Genomic DNA, 26,110 nt, shown 5'->3' on the forward strand with positions numbered 1-26,110 from the left:
TATGCATGCATGTCAGGGACCGTCTGTGCGTTGATTGCGTTACTCGTTCATAAGTATGCGTAGACAACATTCATCCAGCAAATTCGCTGCCACCGTCGCATTGAAAACGAACGCCCGAGAGTGATTCATTTCGATCACGTTGCACTTTTCTGCAGCCCTTAACCTAAATGACTGTTGATTACAACATTAACTCATAGTTAAACGCTGTCGCTGGCTTGACATCTGAACGTCCATCTACCTGCGCTAGCACGTTCGGTCCATACCATCACGACCCCACACCCGGCCTCTGTGTATTACCTGTTCATAACACACCTGACCAACACCTGTCACATGACATTGTCCTCCGTGCGTAGCGCCACCTACCGGTAAAATGTCTACCGGGACTTAATCTGTCGACCTTGCCAAGTATCGTCATGATGACCGGGTTATGAGGTATGTATCTCGGCTTTGAACAGAATTCGTGGTTAGTTTTATACTTTGTGTGTATGTGGTGCCCGCGTGATGTAGTGTTTGTGTCGAGAATGTCGCTCGATGGCGGAGTCAGAGCCGAGGTCGACGCGACGGAGTGTGTCGTTTGGCCTCTGTAGTTGAGTTGTCGCATTGTAACGATTGTTGACAAGCCATCTGCAGCTTACACAACCTCTGTAGCCTTAGTTTATAATTGTTTCTGTTCTTTCAGTGCTAGAGAAAACTTTCATATACCGTTTTCACATGTTTACAGCTTTTCTATGGATTGAGAAATATTTGACACACCTAAGCTGAGACAACAAAATATCGGCTGTATATTGGATAGCTGAGCGGAAGTGCCGTTCGATGTCACAAACAGTGCACTGGACTAGATGTTTTCCAAATGTATGTGCACACGGTGATATGATATAGTATATATGTTGTTATGTAGTGTATATAGGTGAATGTATTGCACGTGTAACGGTTAGCGAACAGAGAGAAGTGTCAGGTGAGGCCAGTACTGATGAAAAGACGTTAAGCCTGTACAGGTAGATTTAGGTCAGGTAGGATGAAGTTAAACGTAGACGAGTCACAGACCTACAGGTGGAGTTAAGACGGATTACAGGTAGATGGGATTAGGTTTTGCAATCCTCTATGAATATCGGCTCCTATGTTCATTGATGAGGCAAACCAAATGTTTTAATGTTTCTGCAGAAGGTGATTTTACCGACCTAACATTTCGACAATAGATCGACTATTGTTGAAAAATGAATATTTATTTACACAAGCAATTCCATTTTATTTATGTCATCAAAATTTGTAACCTCTACAACATGTAACTGTGAATTTCAATTTTAAAACATTTACACTGATTAGTAATGTTATTATGTGCGATGTACATGTTAAAGTATTTAATGTTTAAACATGGTGTGTATACAGTGCATGATAGGTTCCATCTCGATACAAACTGATTATACTGTGATATGTAGGATATGGGTATGTATACCACAACTGAAACTGTGTCTCATGTATGAGAACACTGTTCATAATTTCCTACAGGGCAGTTTTGAGCTGTCTCTCATTGGATTAATTTTCAGCTGGCTGTCTAAATGGATTAAGTTCAAACATGATTCCATAGTTTTGATGAACTTGCTGCAGTGGAGTGTTGAAAGGTTTTCTAAGGTAGAGAGATTGTATTATTATGAGCTCTCTTCCATACCAAATATATATTTATTTTTGATATTTGAAAGAAATGATAATGTTGGTCCATGTCAATAGGAAAACACATGTAGAAATCTGACAGTGCTAGAAACACAGCTGGGTTGACTAACAGCTTTTGTTTATTCGCACAAGGATACAAACAGATTTTACTGTTGCACAGATCTCAAGTTCAGTTCTCTTTTTGACTTATCAGTACTTTTGCTGCTCGGAATTCTTACCTGTAGTTAACATTGTCAATACAGACATCGTTACAGGTAGCATTCCATATGAGATAATCCACATTAAATAATTTTGATGTAGGTGTATATTGGAATATTTAGCTATTCCCAACAGGACGATTCAAGTGAACCATCATGTTACTATGGTGACTGTTCTGTGAAGATAAATGAACCATTGGGATTGATATTTATTTAGTTTATTTTGTGTTTATCATTGAATGCATTTTCATTATTTCTACATAATATTCAGCGCTGGGTGTGGCAATACCTATATGATATGTAACGTTGTATGGATTGTGACATGACATCAGATTGATTTGTTCATCGTTATATATGCAACAATAAATTCTTCATTTTTTTGTCATTAATGCCATGAGACTTGTGCCATACATTTTTGTAAACAAATCTTCCACTCTTGAGGTCCTTTTGTCTTAAACAGTGCATGTTACAAAGTGGGCAACTGTGGACAAACTCCTTTTGTGAGGTCTGTGAATGTGTACGACAGCATATACCCCATGGAAATACTTTTTGTAAATGTGACACACTTTCCCCCAGTTTGAGAAACAAGAAGAGACAATATTGAGTTTTTCAGCACTTGCTAATGTATTCTGGCAGCTTGACATGTACAAGTGTTTGTCTAATGACTTATCTATAATTTTTGTTCACATTTATACTTGTTCCTGTCACATGTATCCTGTAATGACAACATCCTTTATTAACGGACCCATAAAGTTCTGAGTTGTATTGGTATTGATCTTCAGCAACCAATGCTTGTCGTAAGAGGCAACAAACATATGAGACTCCCTGACTCAGTTCACACATAATATCATATTCCAATTACATAGGTCAGTGCTCATGATGTTGATCACTGGATTACCTGCCTTTTTTCAGGAGTAATACTTCTTATGTAATTAATTTCCTTTTGATTATGATATGTGTCTTTAGCTGATATGAAAGGAAGTAATTAGTGGCCTTACTCTAACAATAGTAACATATGTTGTATTGACTTAATTATTAAACCAGTGTTCTTTACACATTTGTGCACTTAAGATGAAAATAGTTATCTATGATAAATATTCATACAATTACACCCTTGCAAATACTTTTATGTCACTTCTTGTTTTGTGGCATGTAATATTGTAATTCTTAGAACCTTTTGTGAATTTTAACACAGTCCAAGTCTCTGCCACAGTTCATGGTGTACATGTCTGATGCATTGTATCTACCATTTGTTTCAGGTGACATGTAACTAGTCCACAGGGGACCAAGGTCGACTCCGCCCACCTTACAGGAGTCCCACTTGTAACCTTCTATTGGATGTACTTCATGTTGAGCAACTCTCAGAAAGCATAGGCTACTTCCTGTAGACGCTGGTCCTCTGTTGGCCTATGGAGGGAAGGTGTGGCTTGTCTCGCGCACACTCACATTACTTTCCTTGGTGTTTGTGATGGGGCAGGACTTTTTGTGGCGGTGTTACCTCTAGCTGTGTTCCCCAGTAATTGTGATATCTGACTGACGCTACCAAGATGACGGACCATACTGAGCTGGTTAATGAGATGGCATCCGTGGAACGGATGTCCACTCAGGAGCGTCTGAAACATGCTCGTAAACGCCGCTCACAGCAGCTGAAGAAATATAGCCAGTATGAGAAACACTTGGATAAGGAATCAAAGAAGAAGAAATCTACTTCTCAGCAGAATTCTATTCAGAGACAGAAAAAAAAGAAAAATATGCGAGTGAAATTTATAAGTAGCATAGCATTGTTGGAATCTGCCGCAAGAAATGACATAGAAGAAGGTAATAAATAGCATTATTTGCCAATTAATTAGCATCATTGAAGTCAAAGGTTAGAATGAGCCTTCAGCAACCCATGCTTGTCGTGAGAGGCGACTAACAGGAATTGGTAGTCAATCTCACTGCCTTAGTTGACATATCATTGTATCCCATTGAGTAGAACAATGCTTCTGATGTTGATCACTGGATTGTCTGGCCCAGACTCGATTATTTGTGAACCATTGCCATGTTGCTGGTATATTGGTCAGAGAGCACCATTAAACGACAAAATAGATACAAAACAAAAAGGCAACAGTTTTGTTAGTATCAGCATGGCAGTTGGATCTCATAGAAGGAGGTAATAAATAACATTATTTACCAACCTAGGGATTGTTAGAATTCTAGGCCACATTTTTTTTTGTGAAAAATAATTATTTTGTGATCTCAGAGGTAGTTAGGCATTCCATTCATTGTATTTCATTCAGTTACTTTAAACATGTACAATGCTGCAGCCAGCGAACATAATCTGTGGAGCTTTATTTATATATGTGTGTACCAACAAAGGCACAGAGTTATAATTTATAGTGCATATTTATATATCAGGCCCATAAAAACTTTAAAAATATCACTGTTTTTGCTCAAAGCGATGTCATACATTTGAAAATCAAAATATTGAAACTTTCGGAATTAAAAACATGACATCCTAAGCTTTATTTGTAATTGCTACTATGTCTGTTTTTATATGAACATGTAACAGGAATATCTGTAAGTTTTTGTTGCTGTTCGGAGCTTGATTTACAGACTTTGTCATGAAATCTTTTTTCAGTCAGTATGTCAAGGAGAAGGATTACTGAATTCTTTGTTCACTTTTTGTTATTGGCCCACATTTTCTAAAGGTAGGAGCCAGTAAATCCTGGCTGAAACACTGCAGGTGTAGTCTCATCCTTTATATTTGCCTTGTTTTAGTTGAACTAGATGTCACCTCTGTTGATCCATAATATAAGTTTAATAACCTAAATCTGGAATGTTTGTTGACATCTGCTGTTGACTGGACAGAATACATGCCCCATGAGTAGCTTCTAATATTCCTGTGACAGTTATTGTTTGTTATTATCAGTACTGGTACCAATAACTAAGTACAATGTAGTTGATTTGCCATGTTCTCATAAAAAAATAAATAACATTATTTACCAGGTTGTCATGGTAGGGAATAAATAAAATTATTTACCAAGAGGTTTGGTACCAGTTGCTACATTGTTGGTTTGTCATCTTCCCATAGAAGAACATGATAAATATAATTATTAACAAGCAGTATTTCTGCCAGCAGTTACTTAGTTGGTACTCATAGAAGTAAGTACTAAATGACACAATGTACCAAGCATGCAGTTACAACGTTGGTTGATATGGAAGAAGAAATGAAATAACTATATTTAGAAACTATTGTTACTGGCAGCTAAGTTGAATGGTTGAAATGCTAGCTCTTGTCCTCATGTTTCCATGGTTACAGGGAAATATGTTAGGTACACCTCACATGCAAATTGCTTTTACAGGTAATATAACTGATAATCATCCAGAATTTTATAAACAATATGTATTCATATTTATGTTTAAACAATTCAATGTCTTTACAACTCAATTCAACGTCTGTATGATGTCCTGTTTCGTCAGGCCTGGGTTCGATTCCCAACATGGGTACAGTGTGTGAAGCCCATTTCCGGTGTTCCTTGCCATGATATTTCTGGAATGTTGCTAATACCTGCGTAAAACTAAACTCACTCACTCTTAACCTTTTCAGTAAGTCAGTATCTTTAACAAATAAACATATTGCACATGGCAAATATAATTAATTGTTCCATGAGTTTTCATGGCAAGATTATCTTGCTTAAGATTAATCTTGCTGGACTGCTCAAATATTGAGCTTATGACAGTAAATATTTCAGGATTAAAATTAAAATGTTTGCCGGGTCACTTTGACATACTCGGTGGTAATATAATTTAAATGTTATTACTTTGCAGAGTTGACATAATGTTCACTGATAGCAACCAATAAAGGGCTTTAATGTTTAATTTTATTTGTCGGCTTTGAGTGAATGATGAAATGAGATGTGACAACATTTGTTTTGTCATGGTTTGAATGTTGTCAGTGTTAAGTAACTGACTAGTTTAACAAATGTTTAATATATCACTAATCATCCTAATTCTGTTTGAAGATGGTAATGCAGAGAACAAAATTAATTTTTTTTCAAGTGTTGCTCTTGGGTACTGTCATGACAACTTAACTATGTTATTTCAATTTCATGTGTGCCATGCTCTATTAAACTGAACTTCTAAACTTTACATATGACTTTAAGTAAATGTGAAAGTTATATTGTAATGTTGACTAATAAATCATGAGTAATTATAGAATGCTAGGTATGTATTTTTGTTTATTTACGGACCTCAAACTTTGAAAAGACACTGATGGCTAGCTACCTGTCTGACTTGTACACTGTATAATTAGTCATTGTTCATAATGTCACTTTCAGTCATGAAAGATAATGACAGTGCAAACAAATCAAGTGTACCATAAGGGCACGTTGGTAAGAATTCAACTGTGCCATTTCAATCTTAGATGTGCCATCGGTATAATGGCACTAATAATTTCGATCCCTGTAATGAGATGCATGAGCAAGTGCAATACTCACACTCAATAAGTTACAGGTAGACCTGACTGTAAACTAGGTACATGTTGTTTTACTACGTCCAGCAGTGTTGGGGGTTGGATGAAAGCTCACAACTGATGCTTGGTTCCTTACCAATCATCGAAAAATTTGGTTACCGTTATTTTCAGATTTTCCTGTTCTGAGGTTGCTATCAATGCTAATAGATGTAACATGTTTTTTGTTATATTTAGCAACTGCTAAATAAGATGTTTCAGTAGGTGAAGTGATTTTTCTGAGAATTAAAGTAATTATCAGTCCCTGACAGCTTTTAAGGTATGATCTTTAACCATGCGTTTCTAACACTTAAACCGTAGTTCCAAAATTGTTTGTGTTTGATTATGAGAAAAATTATTGCTTAATTGGCTGTTTGGTCACTGCGACCTATCTTTGATTATTTCAACTAAATGGAAGTGAACTAGTGTCAAGGAATGTAGCACATTGTTGCATGAGATAACAAACGCAGAATATGAACTGAGACCCACATTTGTTTTACTGAGCCAAAAATAAAGCTGGCATGTATCAGGTAAAACATTATATCACTTGAACATAGGTCAACATTGCAAGTTCAAGGCATGTCAGGAGTTACCATGGCTTTATCAGTTGGCATTTGAATGTAGGTCACATACAACTTGTATGAAGCTAGAATTTCATGATCATGTTTATCATCTATAGGTCCAGATTTTAATGTGTGTCATTGTGAAGTAGTTTTAATGCTGGGTCATTTTGGGTCTATCTGTTGATTTATTGATTTAGCTATCAGTTGTTTGTGGAATGTCTCCAGTGAAGGACAGCCCTCAATTGAAGGTATTTATAAGGCCTAAAACTGGTGCACGTCTTGTTATTATATTCTGGTAAGGACTGTTTTGATGGAAATTTTTCAGCAAATAGATTCATGCCAAAACAATAATCACATGTTATCAAAATAGTTTCATAAAAACAGGACAGTTTTTATTAACTTAGTAATAAATTAACTTTGCCGTTTAAAAGTTCTAAAAGTGATTGATACTTACAAAAATATTTTAGTTATTGAAAAACAGTTTGCTTGAATATATTACGCCAGTAGGGTGAGGATTTGTACTTCTTAAAGAGGGTCATTTATACACCAGTGGTGTAAAGTTAGGTACAATATTGTATTATGAGGGTCATTATACTAAGAGCTGAGAATCACCTGTGAAAAGAGTAGGAGTATAAACATTTGAAATAATGGGAAACATATTAGATCTCAGGGTCATCATATTGTAATGCCTCAACTAGTGCTTTGTTTTGGCAAATAAATTGTAATGCAATGTTATTTTGCGATTCTGGTACTCACATTCTGTTGCATATTTCAATAATATTGGGAGCTACAGTGCAGAGCCTATTTTCTAAAGCCCCAACTCTAAATGTTATGGTTGTGAAAACAGAATTTTCGAATTCAGATTTAATTTTGAGGGATTGCATTTGTTGAAAAATAATTCACTGCATTTAAAGTATGCTGTTTTGTCAATTACAATGAAAGACCTCATTCTAAATTAAAGTCTGTGTATGTTTTAACTTAAACCTCAGAGATAATCACAAAACTTCCTGTATTTTTATTACTGGGCACCATAGTGACCCAGAGAACAAAACAGGTGATGTTATGTATCATCTGAAAAGCATGTTGCTATAATATTATACACTTGTAAGTATACTATTATTAAGTATATTACAGTATACACTAGTAATATCATGCAGTCCTAGCCTGTACACATTGCAAAACACTGTACAAGTCTAATTTATATTAAAAATGTAAACATACACATTAAACACCATAGTTTTTGACAACTTCAACATTTACTAAATGATGTGAAAATAATTGTAAGACAAGGTTTAAAACACTCAGATTTGCTACACAAATGAACTTCAGATCTGGTATAACTGACACTGAATTTGTCAAATGTACCTAAATCTAGAAGAACATAGAGTAAAAAGGTCAGGACCAGCTTATTCTTTGTTGATTCATGAAATACATGTCCTTTTTGTATGCCCACGTTTCCCATCCTGTTGAAACATATTTACTTTTCGACAAACCTAGTTGTTTAAGGGATGTTGCCAGCACCTGACTCGCATATCTCATTGATATATCCATACACATTTATTGATGAATATTCTTGTAGCTAGACATGCAAGAGATATCAAGAGTCTTGATTACAGGTGACTGGTAGACAGGCTGAGCTGGGGATGTTACCAGTGCCTGACTGACGTATTACATTGGAATATCTCTGTATTAAAGCATTTTGGAGTTATTATGGAGGGAGTAATAGGTGCTGCTAGCTGCTAAGTTTTTTAGTAATTATTAATAATGAAGGTACTTATGTCGTTCAGTACCCCACACCACAAAGGTGCTTGCTCAACGTGTGCACCAACAACACAACATTATTACCTAGCATAACCCAAGCTGCCAGTTAAGCCCTACGAAGTTATGGTCATATGCCTAACCCCACCGGGTACCCATTTTTGCTGGGTGAACAGAGGCAATTTTGAACTCACTTCCACAAGTTGAGTCAACATGTGTCACATGTGGTGTTTATTGATATAGTCCCACCGTGCTTACTGCCAGTCTTATATTTGAAACATCTTAAATGATAAAAAAGTTGCTGTTATGTTTGATAGCTGTAAAACTGAATGTTTGAGTTTTTAATCATCTGCAGGTCTAATTTTATCATTGTTAAGTTATCTGGCTGGAGGGTACTCATACATTTTGAACAGATCAGTACATACACTTGAGGTAGTTAGTTTGGGAAAACTGACAATTCCATATTCAAAAATTGTATTAAAACCTTTGGTTTGCCTAAGGTAAGCACATATATGTAGATGCCAACAACTTTAACACATTGACAAGTATACTGGTAGTATCAATTCTTAACAAACTTGCCACTATGAGTCATCTTATAGCTACATCAGTGGTATTATTTTAAAATGTAGCTGCATCAGTGGTATTATTTTAAAATGTAGCTGCATCAGTGGTATTATTTTAAAATGTAGCTGCATCAGTGGTATTATTTTAAAATGTATCACATGTTAGTAAACTAAGTACAAGAAACAAATTTCTCCTGGCGTTCATGGTAAAACAAGATGATTGCTTCATTCGCTAAAGGTTGTCCATGTGCAGAGAGACATGATCATGGAGAATGTAACTAGAATATAATCTTGATGTCATACACAGATATATTATTTTTGGAGTTTGCTCCTTGAAAGTCCATTTTTGCTTGTTAATAGTAGCATAGTATGTTCCTGTCTGAGTAAACTTATCCTCAGTACTTTGTCTTACACTCCACTACTGAGTCTAACAAAACCTTGTGGGAGCTCACGTCAGGTAACCTTTGAGATTGACCAATCAGAACACAGCTTACCAAATCGCGAAAGTGCACATTCGCACATACCTTTTGAACTTTTTATCTTGAAAAGGTTCGTACCCAAACGATTCCGAATGCTATTTAGCTTACGGGTGATGCACACAGTGTACATACAACCATGACAACAGTGAATAAACAGTCGCTGAAAATGGTGTTTTGGAGAATATTCAAGTATGTCATCTTGCGGAAATATTAGCTAATGGTAACCATGTCAACAGAAACCCCAAAACATATATACTGCAGATCAAATATTTGTGTTATATTCAGAATTTTGCTTGTGGAAAGATCTGTGTCAGTGACATAAATACAAATGTAGTTTGAAAGTCCCTCCAATCCCTACTTAGTAGCCATTGTCTGATTGGTTAAATCTATTTAATCGTCTCGCCTTTGATTGGACGGTCATTGGTCGCTCAAAGGTTACCTGACACGACCTTCTGTTAGGTTTTGTTAGACTCAGTGGTGGAGTGTAACGAAATACACTGAGACTAAGTTTACTTAGACTGGGTATGTTCTTACTGGTTAATTTGTGGTGAATTTTAATGTTCTCATTTTGTTTTTTACAGTTCAGAAACTTTTGCAAAACAAGACGGACCCTAATGTAACAAATGAGGATGGGCTAACAGCATTGCACCAGGTAAGTCTGTGTACCTGTGCGCATGGTGATACAACTGCCAGTATTAGAATTTGAGATTAGAGGATTTGTGGAAGCATTATGTTCTCCAAAGTTTTCAGCTAGTCCTACCTGATTGAGAGGAAAATGTTTCCCATGTTAACATGTTCTGTCAGTTTTATTTGTTCTGGATCCCAATTTACAAAGCAGTTGTAACATTATGGCCCATCATAAAAATGTCATCATAAAGCTTACGAATGGCATAGTGCAATTTAGTAGACAAACATTTAGTCCGATGTGTAGCATGACTGAATCATTGAGAACAGGTTAACAATTCCAGGGTTGTGTCCCTTAGCTGTACCAGAAATCTATGATTCGGCTCAGATACTGGGTTCTGAATTATTTACATTGTATCCATGTGTTACCAAAGGGGAAATGATCTGATTTTTTATTACAACTACATGTATGCCATAAAATATATGGATAGATGTTACAAATTATTTTGTGTATTTTATTTCTTCATAATATCGTGCCAAAATGTACATCAAATACAAATGGGTGATGAGTTATTTTTGTTTTCAGCAGTACCACTTTGTTTGCTGAATTATTTTGAATCGCACATGACAAATAATGTCATTTATGTTGTTGAAGTAACAGTACATGTAAATTTATTGGAAAATGTTATCATTTGATAAAAAAGAAACCATATACATATAAGAAGTTATATTGTCTCTGGTGAAAGTAAACAGGCTTCATATTCTGTAAATATATATTATTCTACCTTATTGTCTTTTCCTGGGTTTAGGAGCAATGTCACAATATGAAATGGGTCTAATGAACTTTCAAGGATTGTTTCTGTTTGCTGAAGTGTCTGATGGTGATATACTCCAATTATTTAGTGTTCAATAGCCTAAACCATCATGAAACAAGAAACATGAAGAACAGTCTTCCTTGAATAACAAAATGCCAAGGACTGAGCAGTCTTCCGTTAAAGATCTGGAAGCATTTGATATATATGTCTTTGCCATATACACATGGCAATGAAAAAAAATCCAAATTGTAATCTTAAAGAATAGCTCCAAACTGGACAACAAAAACCACTCACTGCAGAGCTCAGTATTAGGAAAAAAGAAATTTACTTGCCACCACATGATTACCTTGATGCCAAAGACTAACATAGGTTGCACCTCCTACTCAACACTTAATTATCTGTCACTTGTAGTTTTGATATTCCATATTCAAAACATCACTACGACAAAATTATTCCAGGTCTGGTATGATAATTTCATATTACTTCATGAAATTTCATCACAAGAAAAAAATGAGTCTGTCTTTCGATCACTGTCAGTGTAATCACTGCTCCAAGAGTTTGGATCATCAGTCTGTTTCCCAGATGAAGTCTGTTTTAACAGTAAAATATGAACATAGACAGTGTGCAAGTAGGTAAAAAGTATGGCCATAAACATGAGGTACATTTTGCAGTTCAGATTGCACTAGTGCAATATCTAAAAGCTGTATGGAACCACGGACTGAGCCACATGACATGATTTTTTTTATACAAATATGCACACACGTCAAACAATTTGATCTGAAACATTACCTGCATTATACTAGGTAGAATTAACTCCGAAAGCTCTGCTGTTTGGAGTAACAAAATAATTTCAATTTTGCTCCAAATTCGTGAACAAAAGATGTGATGTTTAGCTGTTTTAATTTTAATGTCTAAAATAAATACTGATTCACAAAGACGATGACAGTTGTTTTCTAAGCAGTAATTAATTTTTATGAAATACATTTACTGTACGTTACATTCTCACACTAGCTTTGGTTTCGTTCGTTTCTGCAAAAGGAAAAATGATTTTTTTTCATGAGATCTATAATCATCAAAATTGTACTTCTTGTAACGATATACACAGAAGAATATTCTGTTATTGTTATGACACACTGACAATTTATATGTCTCCCCGTGTCAGAAGATTCTTTGAAAAAAATAGACCGCGAAAATCATCGACTTCGGATTTGCTAAACTAAAGATCAACACATCGACGGCTAACTTCAGGAGAAATACTACAACACAAGCAACAAATGACAACTGCTATTGAACACAACTAATAGTAAATGACTGAGGATGACTGAAAGGTAATTCTGGTGTATAGTATGGATCTTACGGGAATTTGAATCAGTTTAGAAAATGTATCAATGGTCGTTTTCCAACTCGTTCACATTTTACTTCCACGAGTGCCATGCCGTGTACGTGCTTCCGGTTTCATCAAGGGTGGGTACAATTACAAATATTGTGATATTGTTTCATGATCTGCATTATATAAGTATTGAGTCGTTTTCTTTCAATGTATATGTGTTCAGATTCTGCTTATGAACGCATATTTTCAAACATCCTTCGTATCTTGTCACTTAGAAAGACCGCGAGTTTGGCCACGCCCTTTCGGGTCACCAACGGCTGTCAACTTTGTGAATGTTGGAAGTTTATCAAACCAAATCAAAATAAAATCGCTAAATCTGGTAATTTCTGTGCAGAGGCAATAACATTTACCTATTCACACCGTGTAAATAATTCCAGATAAAATAATTGGATATGTCAAAAGGATGGCACATTTTCTTCGGCACCACGATACATGTGGAGTTGTTTGTTTACTGCCGTTGCCATGATCGTTTCTGTTCGTCCAATCGATGATATAACATTGAGATTGGTTTTGTTTATATTTATTTGAGCCGAAAGTTACTAATTTTTAGAAAATGGGAAACTTATGAGCTTTCTCTTCGTCAAGGAACAAAAAATATCGACTAAACTATCAAAAAATATTTCATTATGAAGAAAATATTAGACTGGGTACCACACGGCGTGGTGCGCTGGAAGTCAACAATGGCCGTTATTTTCGACTGCGTGCCGAGAAATTCGGCGATCTCATTTTTAATTCGCGGGCGTTTCGTTTTAAGGTATATAAACGTATTGAACATTACATATTTAAAAAGGTGAGAATTAGTACATTCCATACATAATTCATATGACACGTAAATCCGACTCGTTGAATAATTATTGCAAGTTTTATTTGGAGATGTCATTATCCTGCACTCCTGTCGAATGGGTTCGATGATAGCATTGAGAGGATTAAAGAATGGTGGTGCTGTGGTTAAAGTGTTCACTCTTCACGCCAAAGACACAGGTTTGTTTCCCCACATAGGTGTAATGTGTGAAGCCCATTCCTGGTGTTCCCTTTAGGGATATTGTTGAAATATTGCTAAAAGCAGCGTGAACTCTGCATACTCACTTACGTTAAGAAGGTGAATCATCTGCAAAAATGTTGTCCAAAGTGATGGAATAAATCAATACATTACTATTTCTTGTTCATTGTTGCATTGTTTATGTTTGCCCAAAAGCATCTTGAATCTGAAAACTGGTGATGTTACTAAACCTGCTGAGTGTTATATGTGTAAACATTCATGGCTTCAGGCTATATTGCCTTTGGTTATTTCAACACATGCACACAGTTTGACCTATTACTTTTAAGTGGTGATCCTTCACAAACTTTGGATAGTATATGCTGGAGAACTGACTACACAAATTTGTAACAAATGGTTAAAAAGTTTGGGACAACACCTGAGATTAGTGTCGGTCTGTTAGCTGGAACTATATCAGGTTTGTGTTTAGACATATCATACCGAAGCCTCACACGTGATACTGATAATTTACACGCATGAAAGATGATGCCTGATGTCATGTGATCGGCTAGCCAACCTGTAATATTTCTGTTCATGCTTTTTTCCCCCCTCATGTAATGCATTTGGGACACAGTCAATGTCTCGATGGTCTGTAATTATTTCGTTTCCAGAGTATAACTGAAAACCATTCAATGTCTTTCAACAAAAATTGGTAAACACATCAGAAAGAATCTTCCTTTTCATATGTACAGATTTTTGGCTTTTTATTTTTAACGATTTCAATGGAAACAATTTGGACTTGGTTGAAAAATATCAAGTTGGACTCAAAGTAACTGTCACATGATGTGCTCTTTCAAATTTGTGGGGGCCAGGGAGATTTGCCATCTCCTGATGACTCTTGTTATCATTGAATACAGGTAACTTTCACTCATATTCCAAACTGTGTGTAATTGTGGTCCTCCTTAACAGTGTTGTATAGATGACAACACAGACCTACTGCTGCTCCTGTTGGACCATGGAGCTAATGTCAACGCCAAGGACAGCGAGTTGTGGACGCCGCTACATGCTGCTGCCACGTGTGGACATGTGCATTTGTGTAAACTGCTCATAGACAGGTAGGCTGCCATGATTTGTGACAGGAGTATGTCGAGCATGATACTGCAATCTGTACTTAGTAGGAAATGTTGCTTTATCATCACCAGCCATGAGAGACAACCACACTAAAGATATTGCTTGAGGCAGCACACTACGCTTATGTATTTGTATTAGACAACCTCCACTTATATGTCGTAGGGGAAAGCAATCCTCCACTAAAATGTTGTGTGGGACAGCATCCTCCACTAAAATGTTGTGTGGGCAACACCCTCTGCCTTAACAACTGTATGGGGCAACACCCTACACTTAAGTATTGTGTAGGACAACATCTTCCACTTAACTGTTGTGTAGGACAACATCCTCCACTTAACTATTGAGTGGGACAACATCCTCCACTTAACTATTAGGTGGGACAGCATGCATCCATCACTTAAAGGTTACATGCGACCAAAACATCAAACATAATTAAAACACAGTTATCACTTATTTATGGTTCAGTGCTAATTAAGAAAAAACAAATAAGCAAAATTCTAAGCATATAATCACAAATCAGAAGTGCAATATTTTGTACTTGGGTTTACTTACCTTGAAACACTTGAGAGACCAAACCTAGTCATACCTGATGGGTGTGCACTCAAGTGTAATGAAGCGTCTTCATTAGCCACTGGTTCATTTGCCGATACGCTCAGTCATCTCTTTGTTTATGGCTTATAAGCCTGATAACAATTTCAAATTGCGCGTGGTCTATGATTGAAGTTGTGCATTACACATTGTCATTAGCAGACAGGCAGAATAAACCACACATTGAGTTTTCTCTGTGACAGAGTCTGCTTGTCACAATCAACATGTTTTTTTTTATGCAACGAGTGATTATTTACTTGTTTGTGTATACAACCAAGATTAGACTACTGCTCACAACCTCATACTCCGAGCAGGCATACTGTTTCATGCTCCGGGAACCTAATCACTGCTCATACATTATGAGCACTGTGCAGCAAAGCTCTTGAAACCACTTTTTTCCCCCAGTGCAGTGGGAAATTAGTGAATTTTTGCAGGCGTTTTTTAATTGCATTTTTTTTCAACTTTGTAGGTGGAATTGGCATTTTTGAAGATTAGTTTCAATAAGTGCATACCAAAAGGTATCAGAATCTGCAAAGATGTCTTTTACATTGCATGTCATCTTTAAATGTTGTGTGGGCAACAACCTCCACTGAAACGATAAATGGGGCAACAGCCTCCTCTGAAAAAATATATGGGGCAACAACCTCCCCTGAAGCAATATATGGGGCAACAGCCTCCACTGAAATACTGTGTGTGTGCAGTAAGCAATGGTACTGGTATGCATCTCGACCAAGTCTCCTTGTGAACCTGTGTTGACAGAACTACATGTTATGCATATCACCATTGGTTTAGATATCTGCAAGGTGTATTTCATGGCCCATGAAACCTGGTAAACAATGTATTGTTTCTTTCCAGGGGTGCTGAATTGCTGGCTGTCAATGCTGATGGCAACATGCCATACGACATCTGTGAAGATGAGGAAACACTAGACTATATAGAGACTCAGATGGCTATGAGAGGTACGCAGTCTTTGTTTGCTTCTCTCTTCTTTGACTTGCATCTTTTTTTGCCCACCTTGACAATCATAGTTACACATCATTGAGCTGTTCTGGTTCTTACAGCCAATAGTAGCATACATGTTGATATTCACCTGAAACCTATAGGATAAACAACAATAGATGCACATTATATGCTCTGTGTGTCCATGGTTTCAACAAAATTTCATTGTCCCACCAAACTGGCCATATGATGAATTATAAAAAATACAGTCCTAATCATTTTCATGCACTTTCCTTTCTTTTACTCACAAACAGAATCTTAAGATACGTTGATGACAGCTGTTGAGATTTGATTTTCTAAAATTTAGAGTGAGTGAGTTTAGTTTTATGCACCACTCAGCAATATTCCAGCTATATGGCGGCGGTCCGTAAATAATCGAGTCTGAACAAGAATATCCAGTGATTAACAGCATGCCAGTTGACCTGACCAATTGGGTACCGATGACAAGTGTCAACCGAGTCAGCAGGTCTGACCACCTGATCCCTTTAGTCGTCTCTTACAACAAGCATAGTCACCATTTATGGCAAGAATGAGTTGCTGAAGACCTATTCTACCCTGGATCTTCATGGGTATGTAAATATAATAATTAGAAGTTATAAATAGACCAAGGATCAGTTCACAACATGGATACAATTCTTTACTCATGTTAAACCATGCTGTTTGAGAGAGTGAGATGCCAACAGTGTGTGTTCTGTGACCTTGCAGGCATCACCCAGGAACAGGTAGATGAGACACGACTTGCCACAGAGAAGAAGATGCTGGAGGATCTCAAGGCTGCGGGCACTGAGCGCCGAGTCCTAGAAAATCGGCTTGAGGATGGAGTGACGCCTGTAGGTGCTCTTGTTGCATCATCATTCATCGAGATCTACAGATTTAGCAGAAGATCAATGTGTTGAATATGTCTCTGGTCTCAACACAAATATGATCAGCTGATTATTTCTTTAACAATATATTAATGCGAACAGTGTTATGCCATGTTTTTTTCACTTTAAACAACTGGGAAATATTTCATTTTGAAAAGTTCAAAATGGTTGTCTTGCATTCAGAAATGGGACACGTAATCTTAGTTGAATATTAAATGATACAGTGGTGCTATTTGAGAACATCTAAGAGTCTATTCATGAATTCTTTTGTAACCACTACATAGTCATGTTTCCATGTCAACCAAATGAATGGGGTCTACTGCACAAGCTTGAGTTATGGTTGAACTACTGATGTAACGGGAGTTGTCTGCTTTAGATTGTTCTGTACTGATAGGAATTTCTAAGTGGCTATAGTATTTATGATAGTATTCTAAATTATTCTTTTGGTCATCATGAGTTATAAACATAACTGAAAAGTCCATTTTCTGCAGACAAATTTCAAAATGATGTGTGTAGCCATAGTATTTTTGATAGTATTCTAAATTATTCTTTTGGTCATCATGAGTTATAAACATAACTGAAAAGTCCATTTTCTACAGACAGATTTCAAAATGGTGTGTATAGCCGAGCACAGAATATTTTTTTATTTATGGTTATTTATAACTTTTGGTTAGAGTTGCTTCCCCTTGGTTTGAGGTTAGGGATGGGGAGTTGATGACTTGGACTTGGCAGTACTACATTCATTTAAATTGTTTTGATTAATATATAACTTCCAAGCCTTATGATTCCATGAGTACTTTTGCGATTTGTGATAGTTGAAAATTATTATTAAACTGTCTTGATATGATTGCAGTAGTTCGGGATATTATTGCACTACAGTAGCGAAAGTAAAAATAGACCCATGTACAACCCTATTTAGGAGTAGAGTTTACTGTTAAATTAAGTAATGGCTACTGTTACATTAAGTAACAGCTACTTGTATATTGCGTTATTGATATTATATCATATCACCCATTCCTTCTGTTGTCTTCAGCTGCACATCGCCGCAGCCAATGGCTACATAGAAGTCGCCGACTACCTCCTGTCCAATCATGTTGCAATCAACATGCGTGATGATGACTCATGGCAGCCTATCCACGCCGCTGCTTACTGGGGACAGGTGAGTCGATGTGCCATACTGCTTGAAATGAACTGGTGTCACTGTAAGGAGTCTGTTTGGGCTTCAAATATTCAAAGTATTTAATGTGCAAGAATTATGCCAGAATTATATCAGTGTGCTTAGATAAACATGATAATATGGAACTTTGAAATACAGTACACTACTGTGATGACAATTGTAGCTGGACCATTATTTTAACTTTGTTTTAACCGTAGATTGTTATGCATACTTCAGCTGAAATAAACATCATGTGACAGGGGCTTGAAAAAACAGTTTGCTGTATCTGTCACTCTGGTTCTAATCATGTTCGTTATAGACATACTTTACTGAAGGTACCACTTTGTCGCAGGGATTAACCTAGTGATTAAGCATTTCCTTAAGACCCATGTTCAATTCCCCAAATGGGTACGATGTGTGAAGCCCCTTTCTGATGCCCCCAGCCATAATATTCCTGGAATGTTGATAGAAGTGGCATAAAACTTAACTCGTTCACTCTTAGTGTATATTGTCCTCGGTTCTAGATGTATCCTTATCTTAGTTATTGGAGCTGTTGATGTTAAGAAGCCTTCTTCATTTTTCAGCCTGAGATTTTGGAGCTCCTTGTCCAGAATGGAGCTGATCTTGATGCCAAAACACGAAATGGAGAGACTGCTTTTGGTATTTATCATGTTTATGAACCAACTGAGTTAATTGGTTTGTTATATGGTTGTGTCAGTTCTAATATCACTTCGTCACAGTGTGTTTCTAGGTCAACACCAGACCTGTCATACTCTCTGATTCTATCAATGTGGTGAATATCTGTGACCCTCATCACTGCCGGCTGCATTCTCACAAGCTTACATGACCTCATACACTATTCAAAATGGCTCTAAACTCGACTCACTCACTTGCTTACTTGGCTGGTTCTTCCTTTAGGCTATCTTGATGTAAAAAAGGCTAAGTTGTAAACATTTGCACTATTACACATCACCACAAAGATAGATTTGCCTCTTCAGTCTATTTCTTTGATTCTTGATAAGTTAGGTAGAGGATGTCAGTTGTCAGTGTTTATATGAGGCAGAACTTGAACATGTACTGTTAGTTGTGAATAGTCAATGTTCAACCACAAGTGTTGTAGAATACTTAAGTTTCGAGACCCGTGAAGGTCCCGGAGTAGAATAGGCCTTCAGCAACCCATGTTTGCTATAAAACGTGCCTATGCTTGTCGTAAGAGGCGACTAACGGGATTGGGTGATCAGGCTCAGTGACTTGGTTGACACATGTCATCAGTTCCCAGTTGCGCAGATCAATGCTCATGTTGTAGGCCACTGGATTGTCTGGTCCAGACTCGATTAATTTACAGACCGCCGCCATATAGCTGGAATATTGCTAAGTGCGGCATAAAACTAAACTCACTCACTCACTTGAGATTGGCAGTTCCAACACACCTTCACTCTAGTATTGATTTTGTATTCTGATGAAAAACAGCTAAACAATACATACAGACAGGTTGTCAAGTTGTAAACAGATCTGCTCTGTAGTGAGTCCACAAGCTATAGGGGGCATTGGGAAAGCCAAGTGGTTAAAGCGTTCGCTTGTCATGCTGAAGACCCCGGTTGGATTTGTGTGAAAAGTGGCATAAAATTAGACTCACTCTCTCCATCATCTGCTACTATGGTTCTCTCTTGATGTGTTTCTTTCTCTTCCTTTTACCAGATTTATGTGAGGATCCCGAGCTCAAACAGAAGATCCTTGACATGAAGGATGAGATTGAGACGACGCGAAACAATCGGTTGCCTCAGAGGAAACACCGTATTAGTACCAGAAGGTAAGTTAGCACTGCATGCTTGCTTTGAAACCAGGCTGCAAAGATGCATGGGGATCACTTGTTGAAGCATTAGCAAAATGTGATGCATTCAGGTAGAACACTCTTAAGAAAATACAGACTGGTAGGATCTTGATGTTCAAGGGGGGAGCTCTTAGATTAACATGGGAGGTAGTGAGCTGTGAAAAATCATTTGAGTGTATCAGTAGTTAGCTCCTGTAGCAGTGAAGACGTGCAGGTAGAAACTGTTTGAAGATATGTGAACATACAGGTAGTGAACTCTTAAAGGTATATGGCATTTGGGAAGAGCTTTGATGAAGGAAGTGTGGTTGTAAAGTTACAGGGTTCTTATAGGAATGTGGGCATACAGGTGGAGGGTCCATGTCCAGTTATGTTGAAGCTTGACATTGAGGTTCTTATAATGTGTAATGGCAAGTTACGGACGGCACTTCTGGAGACTGGTTTCAAATGCATGAATATATAATTGTGTGTTGTTAATATTCACATGTGACACAGTATTTGACATTTATCAGTATGCCATAGAATGGTTGTGTTTAAAGCCATTTGTAAGTTCAGCTGGTAACCTACAGGAAATGGATGATCACATTTAGTTGACTTTCAAGATGTCTAAGTGTTATCATCATAAATGCGTGTCACATTTGTGAATATGGCATGTGTCTGAGTGGAGATATTAAAGCCTATTGGTTGCTTTTTCTGGTCTTGTATTCTGAAGTGAGCTTGTAGTTGTTAAATGCACTGAAGGGAAAGATGAGTTTTAAGTGTCTGTATTGAGACTTGCTTGGTGTGAATAAGATTTGCATGTTGTTTGTTTTCATTGGGTTAATACTGCCAGGACAGACATTATACTGACACTGAGAGTGTACTGTCCATAGCAAGGAAAGTGTTTGCTGATCTTGAGATCAAAACCTGGCTGATGACTTTATTCGGAAGGTCACAATGGGTTTCACAATAATGATAAATAACCCTGAACCTTTCATTACTACATGGTGTAGCAGATAACTCATATTCCCTGATAGGGAAGTCAGTGGATCACTGGTGTGATGTGCCATACAAAAATCTTTAAAACATGGTACTTGTTATTGCCCTGCCAAGTTTTCTGTATTCATGCGATAGAGCAAAAGTTTTTTGTTGGCATTGAGACTTGAGTAGGAAAGAAAAAATGTTGAAATGCAGTAAACTGGGACTATGACATGGGCATTTGTTTGGCACCAGCTGGCACGAAATAAGTTCAGGAATCTTAGCAGCAGAATAACTTGCCTCACCTTTTGTCAATCTTTTCTTCCATGTCAAATTGAAGTATAGTATGAAGAGCTGTTAAGTCAGATTGCATTCTAGTCTTGCAGTATATTGTGTGAATGAGTGTCTGCGTGAATGCATGTGTGTACGTGTGCAAGTGTTTGTCTCTGTGTCAGAGTGTATATTCATAGTTATGTGTAAGATGTATTTTGGCTAGTCGAACAGTGCATGTGGGCAGTGGTTGGGTCTGTTGCATGACATTATTATACTGTGTTATGGAGAAGTAAATATTTCAAGCAATTACAACAGCCATAAAAAAATCAGATATTAAAGGAAGTCAATATTTTTGTGCTATTTGATTTAAGTGATATTACATAATGCATATTTATTAAAGCTATATTACTATTTCCTTGTTATCATGACTATTTTGACCAGCAGTATCAAGATTGATACTTGCACCATGGCTAGCATCATCATGCTTGTGTGCCCTATATACAGCTGGCTTGATGTTGGGTACTATTGTTGCTTGCCTGAGTGTAGTCTTCTGCACCTGAAACATGGATAAACTGTACATGGTGGACAACACACTGATGAAACCCTGTCACTCTGACCAGAGAATATCCTGATCAACAGAACATATTTCTATGATGGCTCTTTTTATCTCCTGCAATGCGTTTTGCAGGGGGTGTTAAAATGCACCCTGTCCATCCGTGCATGTATGTGTCCATTTGTGCACTTTTATATTTTCCGGAGCAGAACACTAAAACCTTTCAATATTTCTTCACCAAACTTGACACATGGATTGGTCTAGTGGTATACTGGTGCCTTTTGGTAGTTTTGGAATTCTGAATAACATATTTTTGGTGTTTCTATGGGAAATTGGAGTTAATGTGGGGGATATTGATGACTGTCTTCTTGTTATAATTACTACTTTTCTAAAGTGTAGTGAACTTGGGAATTGATTTCTAGAAAATATTGAAAGACAATGAAAGACCCACAACCATTAAATTCTTTTGAATTGCCATACTTAATCTGTCATGACTTACGAAATATTATGGTGGTGGGGTAGCCTAGTAGGTGAGGCGTTCGCTTGTCACATGGAAGGGATGGGTTCAAATACTCACATGAGTACAATGTGTGATGTCTGTTTCTGGTGTTCCCCATTGTGATATTGTTGGAACATTGCTGAAAGTATTATGGAAAAGCTTTTTCTGGTGGTATATTTTCAATCTGTAGTTTTTTTCAACGGGGAGTTTTTTTTGTAGTTACTGCATTCATTTTAGCACAACGTCCTGGAATTTGCAACATCTCTGAGGAGAGAGATGTCTTTTAAATATGCCAGGAAATCACATTTTCAGGAACCTGGAATTGTGACTTTCCTTGCATTTTACAGTCAGTCAAATTAACTGAAATATCCTCCAAAACAGAAGTAAGTTTTTGCTGAATCGATGACTACATTAGTGTCACAGGTTGATCAGTGTGCCAGTGTCCACAGTGTATAGAATTCCTTCTTATGCACTGTGCCTGCCCTTTAGCCAGATTAATTATTTAACTTCTATTCCAGATTTTCTTTGAGTTGTTTCTTGCCTTGATACATTTTACAAGACTACATGTGCATCCAGATGAAAATTATATTTATTCCAAATGTGAAAAAAAGTTACAATATATTAATAACCTCTAATAAAACTAACTTGTCCATGAATGTTTTAGCTCTACTGGCGTTCAGTCAGTGGAGTTGGTACATTCATGCACTGTTTGTCCTGTCCTTCTGTCCACCTGTATGTTAAACTCTACATCTCTTTCAGTCAAAACAGGGTCTTAATATTGTGTCTAAAACAGTGTCTAAGGGACTGGTCTGAACCCATCCATTGTCATCTTTGAGTTATTGATTAAGTGATTATTTAAGATATACTGCCATTTTATCTAAGTCCTTGTCATCAATGAGATATTAACTAAGTGTTAGCTAAAGAAAGACATATGATATTTGCTGTTTGTTGTTGTTATTACAACTTGTATAACCAAAATTCAATGCTTGTTAAGTCTTCCGTTGAGCACAACCATGGTCAAACATCCATTTCACCAAGTGCCTTTTACCAAAAGGTGTTGTCCATCTACATAGTTATGTAATTAACCGACCTGATATTGTCTTTCAATCTCCAAACCACATTACCTTGCACCTGGTCTCTCAAAAAACCAACTCACCTCACCCTTTGATAATCTCACCTTCTGTCCATTTCACCCAATGCACCTGGTCTCTCAAAAGAACCAACCCTCAACCTTTGATAATCTCACCTTCTGTCCATTTCACCTAATCTTGCCATGGATATTCTCCCTCTCTGGTTGTATCATCTATTCTTGCCCTAGACAATCTCTCCATCTCATCTAATATTGCCTTATACAATCTTTCTATCTCACCTAATCTTGGACTAGACATTCTCTCTATCCTACCTAATCTTGCCTTTGACAATCTTTCCATCTTACCTAATCTTCACCTTCACAATCTATCCTTATCACCTAATGTTGGCCTGGACAAGATCTGCATCTCACCTAATCTTGCCCTAGACAATCTATCTTCCCTAATCTTGGTTAAGACAATCTCTGTCTCACCTAATCTTGCTCTTGGCAATCTCTCCATCTCACCTAATCTTGTCTCTGACAAGATCTCCCTCTCACCTAATATTGCTCTTGGCAATCTCTCCATCTCACCTAATCTTGTCTCTGACAAGATCTCCCTCTCACCTAATCTTGACCTATACAAGATCTCCATCTTCCCATCTCATCTAATCTTGCAATAGACAAGACTTTCTCTTCTCAAGTAAACAATCCATCTCACCTAAGCATGCCCTTGACAATTTCTCCATCTGTCAACTTCACAAAAATTTCTCCTGGCTAATTTCTCCATCTGACCAATGCACATCAACATATCCCTTGATAATCTCGCCATCTTAAGATTCCAAAATAGGTGGAATTGGTTGTAAAATTGGGTTAAAATGCAAAATTTTGGAACCTTTTTGTTCCAAATGTCAATTATATCAATTGTCTCTGTTGGTCCAACCAGTAAGTTCAAGGTCATCTGATGTCAGTCTTTTGTAACAGGTCAAGTTGATGAGTTTGCATAAGAAAGGAATTTCAGGAAATTTATCTAAATATTATTTGCATTTTGGAGCTAACATGAACTTGCATAACAAAATAACATGAAGTGAATCTGCTTGCTGTTATGAGAAGCTCAACTGAACATTTCCTGTAGACTTGAATGCACATGAAGCTCTGTAAGTGTTCTCACCTCATGCACCGATGTATGACATGATGACATTGAGGAAGGCATGTTTTCAGCCTGATGCTGCTCTATATTTCAGCTTGACTCATTCCCCAGGGATGCTGTATAGCTCCAATTCCTCACTGAGTGAGAAAACCCCCAGTAGTCACAGGTTAGACAACACAAGATAGATACCATATATATCATTGTAAAGTGTCTCTCTGTCTACTCTGCTGGCACCATCTTTGCTTACCTTTCCTCATCCCTGCATAATCATCTCATGGCTTCAGTATTAACCATCCTGTGCATTCTAATACTCATCCTCATGTCTTCCATGTATGGGTTCAATAGCTGTTGTAACATTTTAACCGTTGGTGTTGTGTGTTATCTAGACAGATATATTCAAGACTGACTGGCTGTTCACTATGAGACTGTGTGACACCTCAACAGGAGTGTACTGGCTTTTTTATGCACTGACTGTAGGGGTGTACTGTTGTATATTTTGCTGGTGTCCAGGTGTACTGACTTTAAGGTGTATTTATAATGATGTACTTTTGTATATTTTACTGGTATCCAGGTGTGCTGACCATATGGGTGTACTGCTGTATATTTTACTGGTATGCAGGTGTACTGACCTTATGGGTGTACTGCTGTATATTTTACTGGTATCCGGGTGTACTGGCTTTTTGATGTACTGACCGTAAGGATGTACTGTTGTATATTTTGCTGGTATCCAGGTGTGCTGACTTTAAGATGTATTCATAATGATGTACTACTGTATGTTTTACTGGTAATGGTATCCAGATGTATTGGCTTTAAGGTGTACTGACCGTATGGATATACTGTTGAATATTTCACTGGTATCCAGGTGTATTGGCTTTGGGGTGTACTGACTACAGATTTTAAATGAAAAAGTTTGCTGCTATATGTTGTATGACAGTAAGGTGAACTAACTTGCATGTGTTATGCTGTATGACATTATATTATGGTATTCTGACTTCCAGTATTATATACAGTCTTGAACAAAATGTACTTTTTCTCAAATACTGTTTGTACTGAAGCGATGTATGCAAATACTTTGACTTATCCAAGGTTATCCAGACACAGAGACAAAGATTTTGCTTCAAGACAGCCGTAAATTTGACACATCAGGGTTCAAGGATGACTCTTTGAGTTAAGTTCAACTCCTTGGTGAACTGACAGTGAACTGATGATATTAGAATGTACTGCTAGAAGGACTAAGGACCTACTACTAGTTGTAAGGTGTACGTGAGCCTGGTCTTCTTGCACATGTCAGATATGGTGACTGTAACAATCATAATTTACCAGGGTGAGTACTAAACTATCAGATTAATCTATCTGACGTTTGTATGTTCCTGGGCCTAGATTTTCAAAGTTCTCTTGGCACTAAGACAGTCGTAAGTCATTGTTAATGTATGGTACTTACGACTGTCTTAGTGCCAAGAGAGTTTTGAAAATTGAGGCCTGACACTTCAGTTTGCAAACACAGCACTTGTGTCAGCATGGGGTACCA

The 26,110-nt window shown here is 37.2% G+C and overlaps 1 protein-coding gene across 2 annotated transcripts in view; it reads left to right on the forward strand.

Annotated features, from left to right (window-relative positions):
- The first annotated feature begins 325 nt into the window (after positions 1-325).
- Positions 326-26,110, forward strand: part of LOC137257717 (protein phosphatase 1 regulatory subunit 16A-like) — a 44,985-nt gene continuing 19,200 nt past the window's right edge. Inside the window, exons 1-10 of one of the 2 annotated variants that reach the window (XM_067795114.1) lie at positions 326-432; positions 3,125-3,683; positions 10,299-10,369; positions 14,492-14,637; positions 16,094-16,197; positions 16,943-17,067; positions 18,134-18,259; positions 18,841-18,916; positions 19,955-20,066; positions 24,677-24,748. In XM_067795114.1, the coding sequence (XP_067651215.1) occupies positions 3,413-3,683; positions 10,299-10,369; positions 14,492-14,637; positions 16,094-16,197; positions 16,943-17,067; positions 18,134-18,259; positions 18,841-18,916; positions 19,955-20,066; positions 24,677-24,748 (1,103 nt within the window). In that variant the 5' untranslated portion in view covers positions 326-432; positions 3,125-3,412. The remainder of the gene's footprint in view (positions 433-3,124; positions 3,684-10,298; positions 10,370-14,491; positions 14,638-16,093; positions 16,198-16,942; positions 17,068-18,133; positions 18,260-18,840; positions 18,917-19,954; positions 20,067-24,676; positions 24,749-26,110) is intronic. The other variant, XM_067795115.1, reaches the window with a different exon arrangement.

Source organism: Haliotis asinina, chromosome 12 (assembly GCF_037392515.1).
Source record: "Haliotis asinina isolate JCU_RB_2024 chromosome 12, JCU_Hal_asi_v2, whole genome shotgun sequence".
Lineage (NCBI taxonomy): Eukaryota > Metazoa > Mollusca > Gastropoda > Lepetellida > Haliotidae > Haliotis > Haliotis asinina.